Below are 20,746 nucleotides of genomic sequence, written 5' to 3' on the forward strand. Positions count from 1 at the left end.
GATTAAATCTTCCTTTGCTTTTGCTGTTTCCAAAAAAGCAAACATAGTGAAGTTGATATTTTTTCATAACTTTTCCAGCTCTTCCAAAGTTCTCATAAATTTCTTCGGTACTCTCTCAATTTCCATCATATCCTTTCAGTAAGATGCTAATCAAAAATTTTTGTGGGATGCTAGCTGTGACCTGTCAGATGCTTTTGTTGATTTGAGCATGACCTCGCTATTGCTATATGCTTTGGGCCAAGAATTGAATGTACCTTGTAGACCTTCTGAATTACCTTATCAATCTGTTCTGCTAGCTGCAGGTATATACTGTCTTATACTGGGATTTCTCTGTCTCAATATACTTCACAGTATTTTGTCTTTTCAATGTGTATTTCTCTGCTGTGTTTGTGCTCTCAAGCTTGGAGTACGTGATTGGAGCTGGTAATTCAGAGATTATTTTAAGTAATGAATTGGTTAATTCACTTGGACAAAATGCGTCACAACAGCACAAGTAGTTTGGTGTTTATTAGCCACAGCTTCTTGGTGTGCATTTTGTTTTAAAACTTGTCTAAACCAAAATACAGTTCTCTTCTATTGCTGGAAAAAATGCATCAATGATAAATTAGCTTATTGATGATATTTTGTACTGTTTTTAGTCGTGTACATATCACCGGTGCAACACTGAGCTATTTGCATAAGGCCTATGAAGTTGAAGAAGGAAATGGACACCAAAGAAATGCCTACCTCAATGAGCTGAAGCTCAAAACTTACCTAGTCATTGATCCAAGGGTGAGTATTCAATGCCAATTCAACTTTTCACATTGTTTCAGAAACCTTGGTGTGTGATATGTATGGGGTTTAACTGTTGTCAAGTACTATGTTGTAGAAGGAAGATACAAATATGTTGAATCACTATGAAAAAATACGAAGAATGCAAATGAAGACTTTAGGACTTGATTGCATATTTATCACGTTCTTCTGCACTTCAGATAATTGAGCTCACTTATTGGTCTGGAATGTAATCTTCTGGAAGTGGTTGATTCAAATGATATATAGGAGTAGGAAAGTCCCATTCAATCGCTCTAGATTGCTATCATTCCTATTTAAAGAATCATGACTATTGTCTTTGGCTTCCTTAGAATTTCCTGCTAGAATATCCACCACTGGTCTGATTGAGATGAAGCCTCAAGAATGGTTAGATTGAGGGACAGAAAGTGATCTATAGCAATTGTCAGGTGTTGACATGGTTTAAGTGAAATAATTTTCATCTGTGTTTACTGAGGGGCTGGATAGCAGGGACGAGTCAGGTATGTATATGTGAGTTCTTTTAAACTGGTTTCCAGAGCTAAGTTGCTCAGTCACTTCCTTAGATACAAAGTATTAAGTAAACACAGCTATTTGTTGAGGCGGTTAGTCTTCAACTGAACCACAGTGCTAGAAGAGATAACCATGTGATATAAAAACAGAAATGCTGGAACAAGTCAGCGGGTCAGACAGTATCTGTAGGGGAGGGAGAGAGAACTGATGTTGACTCTGTTTCTCTTTTCACAGATGCTACCTGACCTGCTGAATGTATCTAACATTTCCTGTTTTTAATTCAGATTTTCAGCATCTGCAGCTTCTTTTATTTTTGTTAATTATGTGACATAGTCTCTTAAGGGAGTAGCAATCCACCAACCTTAAGGTAGTTTTCCTTGACAGCTGTAGACCTATACCACACTTTAAAGGGAAAGAAGTAATCAGTGTTATAAAAATTGATAAAGGTATTTACAGGTAGAGTTATGTACAAACCTTCAACTTGTAAATGTAGTTACATTTCAGAAGTTGAAATCTACAATTTAAACACAGTAACACTTGGACATTGTAAGTTTATTGTTCTCCAGAGATCATCTTGTGGCATCCTTTTGTGGAAACTTGGTCAGATACTGAGCAGACAAACATCATGCAGGGGATTGAAGTAGTTATTTTGTGTTAAGGTGGATTCTTGCGATGAATATACATTGAAAGAATCTGCAAAATGGAATTCTTACGATAGTTTTTTTTAGTTCATTTATGAGTAATGGTGGTCGATGTATCTGCAAAAATAAATATGTCTGAATTTCTTAAGCAAGAACATTTATAATATGCACTCTTGATTAAACATTTGCAAAATTTGTTTTATTGATTCTATCTTAATTCAAGGATTAAAGAAAAAATAGATCCCTCAGGAAAAATTGCTTGAGATTGGGGTGAAATAATGTTAAGTTATTAGAGGATAAGCAAAGGCAACTCAGAATGAATTTCCTCTGAATTTGATTCTAATAGGCTTAGAACTTTTCAGAGTGAAGAATAAGCTGGCACATACCCATAGCTAACCAGTCTGTAGTTGCAGCACTTTAGTAAAAACGTGCTTTGTCACAACATTACCATTTAATTCATAGGAACAGGTTTAAATTCTAGTTTGTTGGTGAGGTGAATGGGCCTTCTGATAATTCATGGTTGTGGAGGTGTACCATTTTGAATGATATTATTTGCTGTGACAGTACAAATGGAAGTGGAGAATGTAACCAATGTTTGTTTTGTTGTATCTTTTATAATCTGTGAAGGGGAAGATTCTTCGGCCGAGCAATGATTGTGTAGATTAAGCGCATATCTTTCACCTCTCAAGTGGTTGTGCCCAGCCTGAATTAGTAATCATCTCTTCAGTCTGTGATCCGTAAGAATCCTGTGTTAAAGTGAACCTAATTTGATAGTTATACAGAGAAATGCCACAGGTTGATGGGTGATACTTGCACTAGAGAAAAATTGCTGCTGAAATGAGAATTTGGAGTTGCTGAGGAAAGCTGTTATTTAGCATAAAGGGAGATGCTCACTCTATATGTCAAATGTGAACTGGGGAAATTCTACAACAGTAGCATCAATCATCTCTTTAAGTCCCAAATGCACAAAATGTATTAAAAATAGTTACAGTGTTTAAAAATAGGAACATGTATTGTGTAAAGTGTTCTGCTGACTTGTAGATCTTGTTTGTAATGAACCTTTTTAAAAGTAGATGCAAAGTTATGATTTATAGCTGAGGTTCACTTGCAGTGTTGGTGGAAGGCTTACACAGATGATATAATCAATATACAACAAAAAATAATGGCTGGCTGGTAGTGCCAGGAGAACCTGAAACAGTGTCACAGATTTTAAATTTTAGGAAAATGTAACTGACTTACTTATCTTGGCCATGGAGTTGATCACAATTATAACTATACTGTAGAAGAATATTGACGGCATAACTAACATTTGCACTTCTACTGGAGTTGCAGTGTGCTAAATGTGCTGTACTTATCAAATCAAGGACTGATTTGTTAGTCTTTTACAGCTTTTGTTTGGCTCCACACAGAGGAAATTATATTGTCAAATTAGATTTGTGTATTATTCTGGGTCGGAGGCTAGTGGGTTTCTCTTGGACTTTTGTGGTACTGGGTTAGATATTCCTGGAGTTAATTTTAGTTTGTGGCTAGTTTGAATTCTCTGGTCTGTACTCTAAAATACTTGAACTCCCTGGTGGAAGAGTGCTGTGCACTGTTTAATCACTGTGCACAGTTCTGCTGGTGATCCAGACAAGTGTAAATAATGAAAGTGCTAGACACACTGAGCTGATCAAGTCGTGTTTGTGGAAAGAGAAACAGAGTTAATGTTTTGAGTCAAAGACCCTTCATTGATGTAAATTAGGTGCTGTCTGGATGGAGCTAAAACTACTGGCCAGAAAGTATAAATGTAACACCAAAACACCAAAGAATGACTGACCAAATGATTGATGGTTTAGTGGAACAGAACTCACTGAGGTGATGAACTCCTCTGAGTCAACAGTATAGATAGGTATTCAACCTGCTCCCTGCCCATATCACATGCAGTGGGCTAGTACTTAAAATGTACTGGATGTTTTGTACATGCAACCTGGGCTAGGGGAGACACAAGTAAAAAGCTGCTGAGATCAATAATTCCAAAGAGCAATCAGAAATTCTGTACATGAGGATAGAGTTTTACAGAGGCACCTGATGTGTGGAAAACTGAAGAGGGAAAGGAAGTACAGTGGCATAAGTGGCTTCGTTTCATCAAAGAATGATTGAAAAATAGGATTAGTAAGGTGATTGAAGCAAGAAGCACATTGCTAACTTGAAAGGAAGAACTTTAAGGGCTTTGGTGGGGTTGTGGGAGTAGCTTCAATGGTCTTCTGTAGTATAGGTGCAGATTTGATGGGGCCAAAAGTGTGTAACCTTTTCTGTGGTACATGTGAAGCTTTATTACCTGATCTTATTACATCAATGTTCTATTTGCAGTATGGTCAAAAGCAAATCTCATAATAAGGGAGCAAAATCGGCCTTCTGTAATAGTGTGAAACAGGCTTGCAACAAATCAGTAAATTTTACACCAGACCTGATTTTCTTTTCCATTGAAATCTGTGGAAGTGATAATCAGCTGTCTATTCACTTGAATCATTTTGTACATCCTGCAAAAGTTCAACTTCACTAGTATGTCCTACTATCATTATTCTTGTGCCTTTAATGATTACACTAAATGTTCCATCCCAATGTTATGTCATCGACAGACTAAGCAGCAAAGCCCGAAGAGTCGGCACCTACCGAAGCCAAGACATGTTAATGATGGACTGAAAATGAGAGCATCCGTCCGCATGACGAGATACTTGGAGTCATGGGGTGCAGCAAAACCATTTGCCCACTTTCAGCAACGAGAAAATGTTAGCACTGATATTTCAGCACCAAGTGGAAAGATCAGGAAGGTAAACGAAAAACATGGATAGTGTTGAAGATGTGTTCTATCTATGAAACAGATCAACACATTCTCACACTTTTTGTTTTCTCTGATCTGTCTAGGAAATCCCAATGCATTCCCTTGGAATTCACAGGACATTAGATCGGTGGGTTTTCATCAGCTACATGAGTACAACACGTGCAGATTGGTGTCATAATGTATTCAGTCATAATTCAAAGACCCTCAGACAAATCTGCATTACTTTGCCCTTCAGAGGAAATATTTAACAAGAATCCCCAATTTTTTTCCCTTTAGCTTCCTGTTGGAGCTTGGGGATACGGTAGTTAGATGATTGTGTTACTGGCTGGCAGTCCAAAGACTTCGAGGCTGAGGTCAAATTCCAGCATGCCAGATGGGAATTTTAATTTTACTTAAATGAAGTGGAATGATGGTGGCTGTGAAGCTCCCAGATTATTTTAAAATGCGTCTCATTCACAGGTGCCCTCTAGGAAAAGAAATCAGTCATTCTTACCGAACCTATATATCTGGCCCGGACCCACCAATTTGGTTTACTCTAACCTACCTTCTGAAATGGACAGGCACAGAGTTCAAGTGCAATGAGAGATGGTTCTCTTGTGAATAAAGAGTAAAAATTAAGGGTGAAGGTTTGTGTTTCCTGAAACATGAGTTTCCAAAACTTGCTGCTGACACAAGGCAAGTGGCAATGTGTGGGAGCTGAAGATTTGACTGCAACGTAATCACACCTTAGAGACAGTGAATCTATCAAAGTGACATGATACAAGTTGTGTCAGTCTAACAATTTTGAAATTCACTCATTTTCACTGTTGTAAAAGATTGACATCTTTTCATTTCATGTCACACGCTATACATTCTGAGACATTGATATGTTAGCTTACGCCCACGTTGATTCCTCTAATCCACTTTTAGTTATTTATTCCAGTCTTCAGAAGTGGCTGCCAAATAATGTTTGATGGAGCTTTTTGCATGCAGCTGTCCTGTGATATTAAAAAATAATGACCAACAATTAATCTAACATGCTGGATTAAAAGCTTTGCATGTTAGTTGGATGTCATGTATACTGTATACAGTAACTGCAATGTTCATTCTCTAGAAACAAATCACAAAAAAGACGATTTGAAGAGGAACTGCGTGAAAAAATGATAACAACAATCAATGGGATAAATTCACACAAGTATGTAACATTTTACTTTTCAATTTTTTTTCACAATGCGATTTTGTAACCTTTGGACATTGATCAATCACTTCAATGTAAACAAAGATTTCAATTTCCAGAATAAGGCAACAATCCTATTTTGTGTGTGTATGTGTGCAAGCCCATTGCTATCAATTATGTGGCTCAGACACAAGAAATGACTACCTCTGTGTAAGTTTCCATTTGTAATAGAGGAGAGATACTGAAAGCACAATAGCTTTCAGTATATTTTTTCATTAACAAAAATTGCTGTTTCCTCACTGGGTTTAGCCTAAATGCATTGACATCACTGTAGGATAGAGGGTAAAATTGATGTGGTTGACATTTTCTTTTCAAATGTCTGTTGCTTCAAGACTCTGAAGGGTAACATTTTCCAATGCAATATGCTAATAGAGTATATAGTATGTTGAAATATTGCTCTGTGGTGTATTGAAAAATAACATTATTTTTCACGGATTAGTTTATCACAGATCATTAACTGGTAAATGCTTCTCCATACTTTGACAAAATATTTTAGCTGTAGTGTGCCAAGATGTGATAGCGTTTGTTGAACATGTATTGGAACAGTGTCAGAGGCCAAAGGCAGAGTGGAAGTGAGATGGGGAATTTGGAATCTCTTGATTAGATATGACTTCTCAGCTCTGGTATCAGCTTGATTTTTTTTGTTTGACACCCAATGCCTCAATATTACTTCTTATGAGAATGAGAACAGATTATACACAGAACTCTGAGTGTGGACTAACCAAGGTTCTTGTGAATTTAACAGAACTTCCCTTCTGTAAGTCCTGCGACAAAATTTTCAATAGTCTTTTAATGATTGATTTTGGTTATGGTTTTAATTTGTGGAACTTCTGTTGGCAAAAACTTTCAGTCAGAAAGTCAGATTTCTAGAGTGGAATGCAGTGTGAGCATTTCTCAACCAAATTGCACCACTCTGGAAATTTGACTGGCTATTGACGTTGTAAACCAGCCTTGTACAGATGACGTGATTTTAGGTTCACTTGTGCAAGGGCTGGCATTATTCTCCTTGCAACTCTAATTTGCTGTGTTGCCAAGAAAATTAGGTTACATTGTTCGGAGGAGTGTTAACTATTCCCAGAACCATGCTATTTAAAAAGGGTGTTTAGGAACAGGTCCCAATCCAGATAGGTACACATGGTCCCATCGCACCCACCCATGATCTGTGCTCCCCTCCCCTCCTACTTCGGATCTCCAGATTAGGGTTATTAGCTTTGGATCTCTGGTAATACACACAATGCTACCCACTGCACTCTCCTTCTCCCCTCACCCCACCTAGTATTGGGTCCCCAGCCATTGATTTTTCTTTCACCTCAACCCACACCCCAGACTAGGCCGTTCCTGGACTCCCTGTAGCCCGTGAAGGTGTGTGATCAGGCGTGCAATATGCAAGGCCTCGGACACTACAGGTCTTCTCTGTGGCCAGCCTGATGATGAAATAAATGGTGGTCTGTTCATCACCTGAAAATCTTTTCATGAACCATTAAGAATGCAGATGAACTAAGACCACTGTAGAATAGTTGTTGCTGAATGTACATTTAAGATGTGAAAAGATTTAATCATCACTGGTTTCCCAGTTCCCTTTGTCCACTGCTTTAGTTAATGTTAAAATAATGTAGAACAGTAAATTGAGGTGCATCTCTTGCTACACTTCATTGCAAACTCTGGAGTAAAGGCCATTATGTTGTTCCTTGGCCATCTCTGCTGAAGTTCTGGCAGGAATTCAAGACAGCATTTGTGTAAACTCTGAGAGTTTGGAGAGGGTGGGTGCTAGTGAGAGGATGAAAGTGTTGAGGGTTAAAAACTTCATTTAGTGTTCCTGCTTGAAGTACAAATCTTAACAACCTTAATAAGATTTGCAAGTATTATGAGCATTTGGTGATAGAAGGATGGATTGTATGATCAGGACATTGTTGGCTTAGTAGGAGAGCCTTTCATGATCTACGTTCTAGATTACTTGTAGAGCAGTGAGGTTGCTAAAATACAGAGAGGTTCTGGTACCTTTGGAATCATTTTGCTGCATTAACAATCTTCTTCAGGAAAGGAGAAATCAGGTGATTTTGTTTTGATAGAGAAAGCAGATAAACTGATGTAAAGAGCAGGTTTCATTTTGGAGTAATTGACCTTGCTTGTAACAGTTTTGTTATATGTGCAACCTGTCCATTTCAATTGGTTCGTATTTACAGCATTTTTTTCTTTCTACAGAGAATCAATTAAATGTGGTATCTTTGCCCATATGATGCCTTCTTTCAGTGTAAAGGGTCTAGAAAAAGCTGTAAGTATTCCAAGGTGTTCATTGAGCTGTAAGTTCAAGCAAGTCCATGAAAAATCACTGCTCTTGGAACATATTTTGGTTCACAAAGCAACTAAAATAACAATGTCATGGGAAATCATTTTACATAAATTGGCAATATTTTAAGCATATGGATGTTCTTTATTCTTGGCTCTTCTTCAAAAAATAAATGTTGGACCACCTCCATCAAATCCTGTGTGCACTGCAGTAAATATCTGTACAATTTTGAGGAATTTGAAGTCCACTCCAATTTTTAATAGGAAGTCTAAAATACATTTTTCGCAGTTCCTTGAAGCATTGGTTTTAATGTTTAACAATGCAATGTTCATCACAATTCAGCTGAATGAAGGACTATACTAAGAAACATGCTTGACAAATAATTAAGGGGAATTTGCTTAAGTGACTATCATTAAGTAACAGGAGAATTTTTCAGAATGAAGAAGTTAAAGCAAATCTTCTCTGTTGTGATATAAATACAACTCCAGCAGTGCCTTTAGTAGAACTTTCTTCATTATCTTGCAACATTTCATCACTAAAGGCCTCCTTTAAAATCACACCTATGACCATTCTCATGGATTCTCCTGATTGGTGCTTTTCTAACCTTTCTCCCCTTTTGAATGGGCATTTGAATTGATCTTTGTATTGGGTAACTTGTATTGTTTGTGTTTCTGTTTAAGGAAGGAAAAATAAAATAGGGAAAAATATCCTTGTGTTCATCATTTCTTACACTGGCTGCCTTTTTCCTTTCTTCCAGTACCGTTCAGTCTGTCTTCCTTCTTTGAGGTATTATGCTGGTTGTGCCATGTTAATATTCATTTGCATACTTGTGATCCACTTGCTTGTTATGCCACAGTAAGTACTGTATTTGAAAATTTTAATTACTTTTAATTTTAAAATATTTTAACCTTACTTTAGCCAAGTATGTTTTTTCTCAATAGAAAAAGAACACTGGGAATATCATTTGGAATCGCTGCCTTTATTCTTCTGATAATTCTTTTCATTTGTTTTGCTGGTCATCTGACGGTGAGTTGAATCAAAACACTGTAGCTAACATAATCCTTTGATTTTGTCATAAAAAACTTTATGTTGTAACATTAACCAATTGCTGACTCTTTGTAATATTGGTTTAAAACCATTTAAGATTTTAAACTGAAGTCCGGATGCGTACTCAGTTCAATATATTTATTGGAGTTAAAATGCCAACATGGAAACAGGCTGTTTGGGCTAACTGGTTTGCATCCATGTTTTTCCTCTGTGAAGAAATGGTTCCATTTGTGTGTTTATCCATATTATTCACATTTTTCTTTCATTCTCTTTCATCCATCCAGAGTCTGATGTTGAATATTAACTTAGTTTCTGCCAGTCTCCCAGAATTTTCTGTGTAAAATATTTTCTCCAGCCTTTTCACAATTTCTTGTGTTTAATCATGTGTTCCTGGCCCAATGTTTTTGCTTCAATTATTAAAGACCGGTTCCTTCTACCTTCTCTGTCCTATATTTTCATCATTTTAAACACATTTATCTGTGATTCCGATATCCTTTAAGTTTGCATTTGCATTTTCCCAGAAGAGACAGTATATGAGTTATTCTTCATTACACTTTCTCAAAAATATCTATATCTTTCTTATAATGTGGAATCCAAGTTTTCACACAATGATATACTTGAGATTTTTATTAAGGTTTTATATAACTTATCGTTATTTCTTGACTTTTATATTTTACACCCTGTGATCAGACTGTGAATTCCTCTAGCTTTTCCTCTATGGCCTTGGGTCAAAGACTCCTTTTAATTCTGTGACAATGAAATCTTTGCTACTGCTCCAATAGCCCCATGATTGTAATTGCTACCATCATTTTTACCACAATATTCCCATCAGCATTGTCACTATCGCTATCAATGTAATTATCATTGCCACTAATTTTCATAACAGACTGGAATAGTATTTTGACCTACTTCAACAATTGACTCTTATGTGCCAGTGTTTCCTCAAATTTGAACTTGTGGAGACAAATGATTTAAAAGTGATATTTAAGTATTTATAATGAACCTACATTATTTTTAATTAGTTTTTAATTTTTATTTGGCTCTCATTGGAAATTTTGCATTACAATTTGCTAAAGAATGACAGCATTTCAATTTACCATTATTTTCTGCTCCATACAAAAGCTCTGGAAGAATTGTTCATCTTCAAATCCATTCGCTGGCATCTCTGAAACTATTACAAAGAAACCACTGTTACGGCTACCACTGACTCTCATTGTCATTATTGTTGTATTGGTCATTTCAGTTTTGAACTTGGTGAGTAACTAATAAACCCATTAAAAGTATGTGCAGATGTGACACAAGTTTTAACTTGAAGGCCCTAAAGGATGCAGTTTTTCCAGATGTTGGGGATGACATCCAAAATAACAGAGGCATATGCTGCCTATATGGATGGAGGATGCTGGTTTCTACAGTAGTTTTGACAATGCTGCAACTGTGCAAATGGTGGACAATTCCAGAATTTGGAAGAAATGGAAGAAAAGTTTATTTGACCACATCAAAGTATACTTTGGTGGGCGGGGTCCAATATGAATCTGCTAGGAACAGGGTACCCTACTGGTTGCAATGTAGGTGCCAGTGTTGCCTGCTCATCATAACTTCTACATACAGCCATTGCCAACAGTCCTGTTGGTTGGTATGCATCAGCAGAGCACCCAACACTGTAACATTCTAGCACCACTTCGACATCCTACACTATGTATTTATAGTTATATTCACTTTGGTTTTATTCCATGTTCTACCAGCAGTTTGATAGATTGCAACCTGCAGCTGGGATGAATATCCTTCCATCTACATTTACTACATTATGGAATTCAAGATAGAAATTCTGATTAGTAGGTTTCCTGTAACAAGCTTGTTTTGTTTTTGTGTTTTGAATGATAACATTATTGTCACTCACCTGAAGAGGAATTAAGAGTCAATCACATTGCATCCAGAGTCTCACATGGGTCAGATTGGATTAGAATAGTTTATTTGCAGAGGGATAATGGTGAAAAAAATGGGTTCTTACAACAAACCAGAAGATTCACAGTAACCATTACTGATAGCAGGCTTTTTTTATATTGCAAATTCTGAAGATGACATTGTGAGATAGAAACTTGAGTCTCTCGATCAATGGTCCAGGTCCTCTTGATGCCAGTCCATTAATATAACAGCACTGCTAACATCTCCTGGATAGTGCATTCTGAGTGATTGATCACAAGCTTGCATTTGTTGCATACAAAACTGCTGTTGAAAGTGAAATTGCTGATCTGATTATGTTTTTGCAATTTAAATATCAAGACTTTTAGGGAGTGGTACATACCATGAACTCTTGTGCTTCATGTATCAAATACAAATTAATGTAATAATTTAATAGATCAGAACCTTCAGAAATTAACAGCTCTTGATACTGTGTGTGGGGGTTTATCCATAACAAAGCTGTGTAACTCAAATAGGATGAAAGGGGCAGATCTCATTTGGCCCATGTGGTCCACAGGCCAAAGACTGGATAGAATTAATCACTGCTACTTACCATATTTTAGATCTGCACATGATCCGTGAAAACTATATGCTATATTGAATATTATTGATTTCTTTTTAGTGTTCCATGCCAGAAGTGCACAATAAGACAAATGAGACAAGCTACCCTCTTGTGAGTAGGCGCAAACATTTTTTTCATTTACTGAATATTGCAGGTAAATGTTTGCCTTGGTTTATTAGATTATGCCACGAATAACTCTAAACCATCTTTGTGCTTCCCAGTTAGGCAATGGAACGCTAATTTTTGTTTTGTTAATTACAATAATGAAATGTGTGACATTTCCTTCAGTAAAATATATTACCGTAATAGTAACCAGACAGAGAGAAAAAAATTATTGTTTTAATGAAAGCTAATTGATCTCTCCTAGCACTGGACTTGCGCATCAAGATTAAATATCATCTTCAGGTGAACCAACTTCAGTGCTCAATTCAGGATATGCAGAATATTTTAGAATTGCACAGCGTCAATGAAAATTATGTGCTATATTGAAAAATATTTTCTTTTCAGCATTACTTACGAAATACGACAAATACTACGGTGAATGAGGATTGCCACTCTGCTGTGAGCAGAAATAAATAGTACTTTTTCATTTTAATTCTTGCAAATAAAATGTTGCCTCGATTTATTAGATTATGCCACCACCTTAGTGCTTCTCAGAAAGGCAATGGAGTACTAAACTTTGTGAACTACAACAATGAAATGTGCAACATTTTCTCTTGTAAAACATTTTACTATAATAATAAGAAAGAGATAAAAAGAGATGGATTTTTTTTTAATGGCAGCTAATTGATCCCTCACAGCATTGCACTTGGGCAGTCAAGTTCAAGTGTAATCTTCAGATGAACCACCTTGAGGAGTGCCCAATTCAGGATGCGTAGATGTATTTCAGTAACCACTTTAATATACTAATTTCTGCCCTTGAACCTCTAATATAAATTGCTGTGGCCAAACTGCTGCTTCATGCCACAGACATCTAGGTTGTTAGCTGGTAACAAGGTTAGGATTGCAGTATTAATCATTGCCTTGGTGTGACTGTATTTTTAGCCTGTTGAAGAGCAATCTCATGGGCATAAATGTCACCTTCAGTAAATGTTCTCTATGATGTTGTAGACTGGAACTCCAAGTTTTGAAGAAAGCAGCACCTCATAACTGGATTAGAAGAGATGAGAGAAGGACCTAAGACCACCAATACTTTTTTGCTATATTGGTTATGCGCTTATATGTTCAGATATTTATACTTTGAGTATGCACAGGCAGGAAATAGTGCGAAACAAGAGAAGCATGGTCATGTAATTGAAGAATCTCCAGACACAGTCAAGAGAGTGGCATGGTATAAACTGCTGTAAAGGAGTTGTATAGGCTTTAGGGAGATCCTTTTGGAGTGCTGTATACTTGTTTGGATCTCTTGCTTCAAGAAGGACCAGACCCATATGTATATTTTCTATTGTCAATGAGGATGGCCTGCTGTTAGTGTATTGATATATGGAAAGAAGCTTTACGACTTGTGTTTGAATTTTCTGAAGTAGCAAATATTTTGATTAAGAAATTTAAAATCATTAGGAGTATCTAAAACATTGAAATGGGTAGTCTAAAATAAGAACAGAAAATGCTGGAAATACTCAGCAAGTCAGGCCGCATCTGTGGGAAGAGAAAGCGAGTGGTCACCAGTAGCCAGTCACTTTCCACATTGTTTCCATTGGTGAAGGACTATATGGAACAGTACAGCGCAGCGCAGCAACAGGCCCTTCAGCCCTCAATGCCTCTGCCAACCATGAAGCCAATTTAAACTGCACATCTACCCGCATGTGACCTATATCCCTACAATCTATCCCTACAGTCTATCTAAATACCTCTTAACTGTTGCTATCCTATCCTTCCCCTAGCAGCACATTTCGGGCACCTAGCACTCTCTGTGTCAAAACAATACTTGCCGCATAAATCTCCTTTAAACTTTCCCCCTCTCACCTTAAAGCTATGCCTTCTAATATTTGAGATTTCCACCCTGGGGAAAAAGACTCTGGTTGTCTACCTGGTATATACCTCTCATAATTACATATGCACTTGTCAGTTCAGCCCTCAACATAATTTTTAATTAATTGCTCTGTCCATTACACTTCAATCCCCTGCTTAATGTGTAGTATTTCTGACATATCAGTGGCTTGCTCCAGAAATTTCTCATTCAGTAATTTAAACATTACATAGCCTAAGCCTTTACAATTTCCCCTAACTCATTGACCATGGTTTATGTGAGACTATAAATTGGATCATTACTTCAAGCTGATAGTCTCCATTATTGAAGTTCTCTTAAAAATGAATTATGTTGAGTTATTTATCATTTTGGTTTAGCATTTTGGAAGGTGACAATTTAGATAAACCTTTTGAAGTTGAAATACTTTGTAGGTATTCTATAAATATGTAAGCTCATTGGTTACTGATGTGTTGATTTCAACAGGTACTCTGTACAACTGATGCAATGGTATATAACAAATCCTCAGTTTGTTAGTTGAAATTAGTTTCATTTAATGCAGTATCTAAATCATTGTTTAATTACTTAATGAGTTAAAAACAATCGTGTGTATTCCAATTATTTTTTATTTTTGTTAGTATATTGTGAGGTGTTGTATCCTGTAACTCATCACTTAGTCAGACTTCACTAGAATTAGCTTTAGACTTAAAGCATGGAGACATAGAATCATACAGCACAAATGCAGGCACTTGGCCCACAATGTCTATTCAGACCCTCAAGTACTTATCTAAAGAGCACTCCTCATAATTATTGTCCATGCGGCTTGTATCATTTTGCTAAAGAATTGTGCATCTTTGTTTAATCGTCCGGGTGGTCTATGGACCAAAGATTATGTAGGTTAAATACTGCCATTTGCCATATTTCAGAACTGTGTAGTGTTGGTGAAAATCATATGCTATATTGAATATTATTTGATTTTTTAGCATTACTTACAAAATAAGACACATGCAACAGGGAATGAGAATTACTATCTTCCTGTGAGTATATATAAATATTATTTGTTCATGTTGATTCTTGCAAATAAAATTTTGCCTTGGTTTATTAGATTATGCCACCAACAATTCTAAAGCGCCTTTGTGCTTCTCAGTAAGGCAATGAAACACTAAACTTTGTTATCTACAATAATGAGATTTGCAACATTTCCTCATGTAAAACATGTTACTCTAATGGTAAGATGAAAGAGAAAAAAGGTGATTATTTTTTAATGAAAGCTAATTGATCCCTCTCAGTAGAAGCTCCTGTGCAGCCAAGACCAAGTGTAGTCTTTAGGTGAACCACCTTGAGTGACCAATTCAGGATGTACAGATGTATTTCAGTAACTACTTTAAAATACTTCTTTCTGCCCTTAATTTATAATAACCATGTTCAAATTGCTGCTTCCACCTAGAGACATCTAGGTTTTTAGCTGGTAATGAATACTCGGGTTGAGAATGTAGTATTAATTAGTATCGTGATGTGAAGATATTTTTTAGCCTGGTGAAGAGCAATCTCATGCTCATCTGAAATGTATCAGAATTGTAGGCATCAGGTGTCTTTAAATATGGTTGCTTCCCTTTAGGATGTGGTCATTGATGGGTTTGATGCTTATTATTAATCATCTAGAGCCATAGTTATGTCAGGTGGTTAATTACAATGTGTTGATTACGACAGGAACTATGCACAACTGATGTTGAAATGTCTAATAACTCCATAGATTGTTGGTTGAAATTAGTTTTATTTAATGAAGTTTTTAAATGATTGATTAATTGCTTAATAAGAAGTTGCATCTTCTAATTTTTTTTTAATGTTACTTTTGACAGTATTATGTGTGCTGTTGTATCCTGGGACTCATCACCTGTTCAGTCTTCCTCAGAATTAGCTTTGAACTGAAAGCTCTCCTCTTAATTATTGCCTGTGTGGTTTATAACATAATTTTCCTGAAGAATTATGTTTCCTTGTTTGACGACTACAGGCTATTTCTCTATGGCAGGTATGATTTTACCAATGGAAAACTTTAAACCTCTGCCATTGGTGTATATATTCTCTCATTGATTGCCAACTCACTGAAATATTGCTTTCATCATTGTTGTTTCTGACTACAGGTAACCAGATTGTTACTTTCCAACAAGCCTCAGGTTGAGATTATAATAATAATTGGAACGTGTGAGATCATTTTAAATTGGAATTGGTGAATTATGGATGCAAAAAATGGTGTGGGCCAAATGAAAGGATTAAATCTTCCAATTACATTGAAAAGCAGGAAATTGCTGGAAGTACTCAGAGGGTCAGGCAAAATTTGTGGAGTGAGAACCATTTCAAGTCAATAACCTTCCACAACTAGGAGAAAGAACATCAACCTTGGAATTAATTCTGTTAATTTTTTTTTTACAGACACTGCATGAACTACTGTGTATTTTCAGTGTTTTCTTTCAGATTTCCAGCCTCCACTTTATTTTGCATTCCCTCTAATTCTAATTTTCTGTTTGCCAAGCATAATTTCTTTGGCAAATAGGTCACCCAACTTCTGTTTCATTTTTTTTTAAACATCAATCTGTATAGTTCCTTCATGTGTCCAGTGTGAGGCATGAAAAGAATGGGACTTCTGATGCAGGTTTAGGTGAGCTGTCACAACCGTGAGATGTGTAGAACTGTGCACAACCTTGCAAAATGCAGACCGTAAGTAGCGCATAAGTAAATAATTTAAATTCTATTTGCAAACAATTGTAATAGTTTGCAGTGACTTGTTTTTATGATTTGTTTTTTCAGTGTTCAGCACAAATTGATTCTTGGCCAAATTGGTAATCAGACTGGTGCCTGCATTTGACAATCAATTAAATTTGGGAGGTTGAGTGAGCAGCTAACTCTCTCTCGGTTGTCTGTGTTCTCCCCAAGGCAGTCACTTGGCTTTAGTTCTGCCCCTTACTCCAGCTGACCTGTCAGAGGTGTAGACAATTTTATGTTGGGATAGCAGATTCAAATTTTATGTGCATGGAGAATATTTTTTCCTGCTCTTCAACCTGCTGCTTAAGCTTATGGTTATGCTAATACTTATTATTTCTAAAATCAAATTTATTAGGTAACTCGTGACACACAGCCTATGTTGTGTGCTCACTTTCCACTGTGGGAATCAGGACTCAGATAAATAACAATCCTCCCAAATCAAGAACGTTAGCATGCTTGACATTGTGGTGAAGGAGTGCTGTGGAAGTAACAGAATTTCATGTACCAATCCAACAAACACATTTGGAAATATTTATTTTCTTAGCACTTATACAATGGGCATCAGAGCTTTATTTATTTGCTAGATAGCTTACCCAGAAATTTCAGGGCACCTATTAAGAAGAGCTTGAATAGCACAGATATGGTGGGTCAATTTTGGTCGCTGGTCCACCACATCAACTTCAGTCTTGCCCAATCTCCAAGGCCTCACTCACACCACAATGGGTGTTGCACCTTTTCTCAGGTGAAAATGTGCTGCCTGATCTTCGTGTCCAGAGCCAGGTCTGAAAAGTTGTCCACGCAGCCTTGGCAGGGGAGCCCTGGGTCTTGCAATTGGTGGTGGGAGGGTTACGGCCATAAGGGAGTTGAGCTGCAGCTCTGTTTGGGTATGATGGAAGGGAAAACAATCATTGATTTAGGGGGGAGTGGGGAATAGGAAGCCAGAATCACCTTGGGGGTGTTGGGAGAAGGTGTGGATGGGAGAGGTGGAAGGCACTGCTGGATTCTGGTGCACTGGCTGGAGATTGGGGAAAACCTTTAATGGGGTACAGAGCTCCAAGGATGAAGGTAAGTATTTTACTTGCAGGCCTGCTGGATTGGGAGCACCCAACTCTTGATAGTAGAAAATCCATCTTCAGTTGCGTAATGCTGAGAAGAATTGGTGCCTTACTTTTGAATTTCTGGGCACTTACCTCCATGAATAATGTATATTTGTAAACATGTAGAATCACTTTGCTTGTGTGTATTGTAAATTGATTATAACTGGAGCCCATAGTGACAGAAGATTGGAAATTAAGTCATGATAATACTTCAATAATTAAGTGCAATTTATTTTGTAAATTTTATTTGTTTTTTCTGAAGTGAGAATCCAAGTCCCATGAAAAACCCGAAGATTATGGGTAGCTTTTACCTCTTCCTGTTTGGACTTACACTGCTGTTTTTAATAAAACAGGTAAAAATAATTGCAGCACTGAAATACCATAACTATTGTAAATAGTTGAGCAAGTTGCAGACAAAGCAGTTTTTTTTATTTGTTTGCAGAATGAATATTATTGTAGACTAGACTTCCTATGGAAGAATAAATTTAAAAGGGAGAGGGAAGAAATTGAGACCATGGAAAACCTGAATCGTCTTTTATTGGAAAATGTTTTGCCAGGACATGTTGCTGAGCACTTCATTGGTGAAAACAAAAAGAATGAGGTATGGATTCCTTCCCACCCACTGGTACTTGTAAATAGTAGATTAATCATAGCCAAATAGCTTTTTTATGTATCCAGCACCATCTCTTAAACATCAAAATGATTCATGAGTTATTTGAAGGTGTGTTTAATTATTGGCAGCAATTTATTTTTATGGGAAAATCATTCCGATATGTGCACACCCAAGTGGTAGTTCCTGATGGAATAATCAAGGTAGATTGAATTGATAGCAAGTGTCTGACTACTCTCTCGGTTGAATAAAGGCTTTAACTCTGCCACTAAAATGCTATCTTCTCTTTTAAAAATAACAATATCTTGTCCTGCAAGTTGTGAGTACAAATGCCTAACTGGTACTGATGTAGGAGTGAATGGCGTAGATTTTGTCTGGAATGTTAACCTGACTTTCTTTGGCAGATATTAACATTTTTCCAGCGTTTGGTAGAGTTCCACTTTGGCTTTTTTTAATCTCTCTTGCATTGAGTAGAGAGTGGAAAGCACACCGGGAGGAGATATTGTGATGTGGAAATGAGTACTGTTAACATGCAGTGCCATTGACTGACAAAGTAAGGCTAATATTGATGTAGATTATTGAAGGTGTCTTTTGATTAAGAGAAAACATCATAAGAAATGCATTTGTATTTTTCCTTTCCTTGCATCAAATTGTGAGGTCTGAAATCCTGTTTAGCCTAAGTGGCTATTATTTGTGCCAAAAATCACCTCTCAGTGAAAAATTGGTACACACATACAGTATAACAGTATGTTTTTTATCAATGTGCTGAGAAAATTTACAGCTCATTAACAGTAAACAGAGTTTAATTAGGGTAATACACAAATCAATGCATACAATAGGGCAAATGTTCAAAAGAAATATGAAGCTGCTTTAACCAGGAAAAGATTTTGTGCTACTGGGCAGCGTTGAAAACCTACTTGAAAATACTCTGCATGCTGTGTTTTATATTAACTTCCCATTTAACTTCACCTTCAGCTCACGAGGTCCAAAACTTAATTTGTGCACGAAAATGTGTGTGAAAATGGAGACTTGTACCAGTTTTTCCTTGTTTTGATTGCGTAAGACTTTCATGTGTGTGAAAAGAAAATCAGGTGATTAAATGGGAATTGTAATGTTTCCCCTTCACACAATTTCACTCCCAAGCACCTTCAATATTGGCTCTAACAAACTTTCAAGTAATTGATGATTCCTTTAAAAACACAAGAAGGATATTTTTTATGTTCAGATCTCAGGACCCACATTTAAATGTTGTTTGTACACAAGTGAAGCAGTTTTGCTGGAGAGACATCAAATATGTTTTGTGCCTTGATTAATGTCATTTATCATATAGGGCCTGATGAGACCACACCCAGAGTATTGTCTGCAATTTTGGTCTCCTTATCTAAAAAAAAGAGATATACCGGCTACAGAGGGAGTGCAGTGAAGGTTCACTAAACTGGTTCCTGAGATGTCAGGTTTGCAGTATGAGATATTGAGTAGACTAGGCCTGTATTCTTTAGAGTTTAGAAGAATGACAGGAGATCTATTCAGAACTTAAAAATTCTTAAGAGTTCAGAATGGATACAGAAAGGATGTTTCCCTTTCTTACTCCACATGCTTCGGGGGTGCATGTAAAAGCATTATTGAATCTTTTATTATTTGTAGGTCACAGTCTCAGAATAAGGGCTGGGCAATTTAAGACTAAAATGAGGGGAAATTTCTTCATGTAGAGTCACTGACTTCATTCAAAACAAAGACAGATCAATTTCTGAATAATAAAGAAATTAAAGGAAATAGGAAGAGGGCCGGAAAATAGAGCTGAAACATTGGATCAGCCATGATCTTGATGAATGCCAGAACAGACTCGATGGGTGAAATGGTCTAATGTTCTTGTCACTACTTGTTCAGCATGCTTTGGCCACGTGTGTCTGTGTATTAAAAACATGACTGAATTGCATTATTTGTAGAGCACTCTAACCATTGATAGTGATCTTAGTGCTGCAATTCAATGTTGTTATGCTAAGGAAAAAAACATGCACTACGGGAATGAATATTTAGGACTGTTTCCAGAAGCTGGGAGAAAAACCAATGACTCCCAACTGCTTGTAACCAGATGCGCTTACGACCCCTTACAGCCATTTGCTACCTTCATGCTGACATTAGTATAAGCAAAAATGAAATGTCAATCTTGCAATGAATATTTTATCACTTTTAATTTCTTCTTCAACTCCTGGTGCATTCACTGGCAAATTAATTCATTGTACCCCTCGTCCATTGAAGTTATGGTATCATGAGTGTGTTATTGGTGATTTAGGTACTGTTAAGTACACTATAGCTTTTAAAATAAAGATTTTCCTAGACATGGATGAACATGACAGTGGCTGAAGATGACAGTGGCTGAAGAGCCTATTGTACTATGAGGATCCACGTTTGGGTGAGGTGTCATTGACAACAGAGCTTTTAGGAGCCAGCACAAATCATGGGTGAAGGGGAAGCCAACTG

The 20,746-nt window shown here is 36.8% G+C and overlaps 1 protein-coding gene across 1 annotated transcript in view; it reads left to right on the top strand.

Annotated features, from left to right (window-relative positions):
• adcy7 (adenylate cyclase 7) overlaps positions 1 to 20,746 on the top strand; it is a 134,018-nt gene that overhangs the window by 99,222 nt on the left and 14,050 nt on the right. The window contains 13 exon segments of the mRNA XM_052028017.1: positions 639 to 771; positions 4,559 to 4,750; positions 4,845 to 4,888; positions 5,855 to 5,935; positions 8,180 to 8,249; positions 9,022 to 9,119; positions 9,206 to 9,290; positions 10,434 to 10,565; positions 11,893 to 11,943; positions 14,782 to 14,835; positions 15,658 to 15,827; positions 17,918 to 18,008; positions 18,098 to 18,256. Coding sequence (XP_051883977.1) covers positions 639 to 771; positions 4,559 to 4,750; positions 4,845 to 4,888; positions 5,855 to 5,935; positions 8,180 to 8,249; positions 9,022 to 9,119; positions 9,206 to 9,290; positions 10,434 to 10,565; positions 11,893 to 11,943; positions 14,782 to 14,835; positions 15,658 to 15,827; positions 17,918 to 18,008; positions 18,098 to 18,256 — 1,360 coding nt within the window.

This window comes from Pristis pectinata, chromosome 13 (assembly GCF_009764475.1).
Source record: "Pristis pectinata isolate sPriPec2 chromosome 13, sPriPec2.1.pri, whole genome shotgun sequence".
NCBI lineage: Eukaryota > Metazoa > Chordata > Chondrichthyes > Rhinopristiformes > Pristidae > Pristis > Pristis pectinata.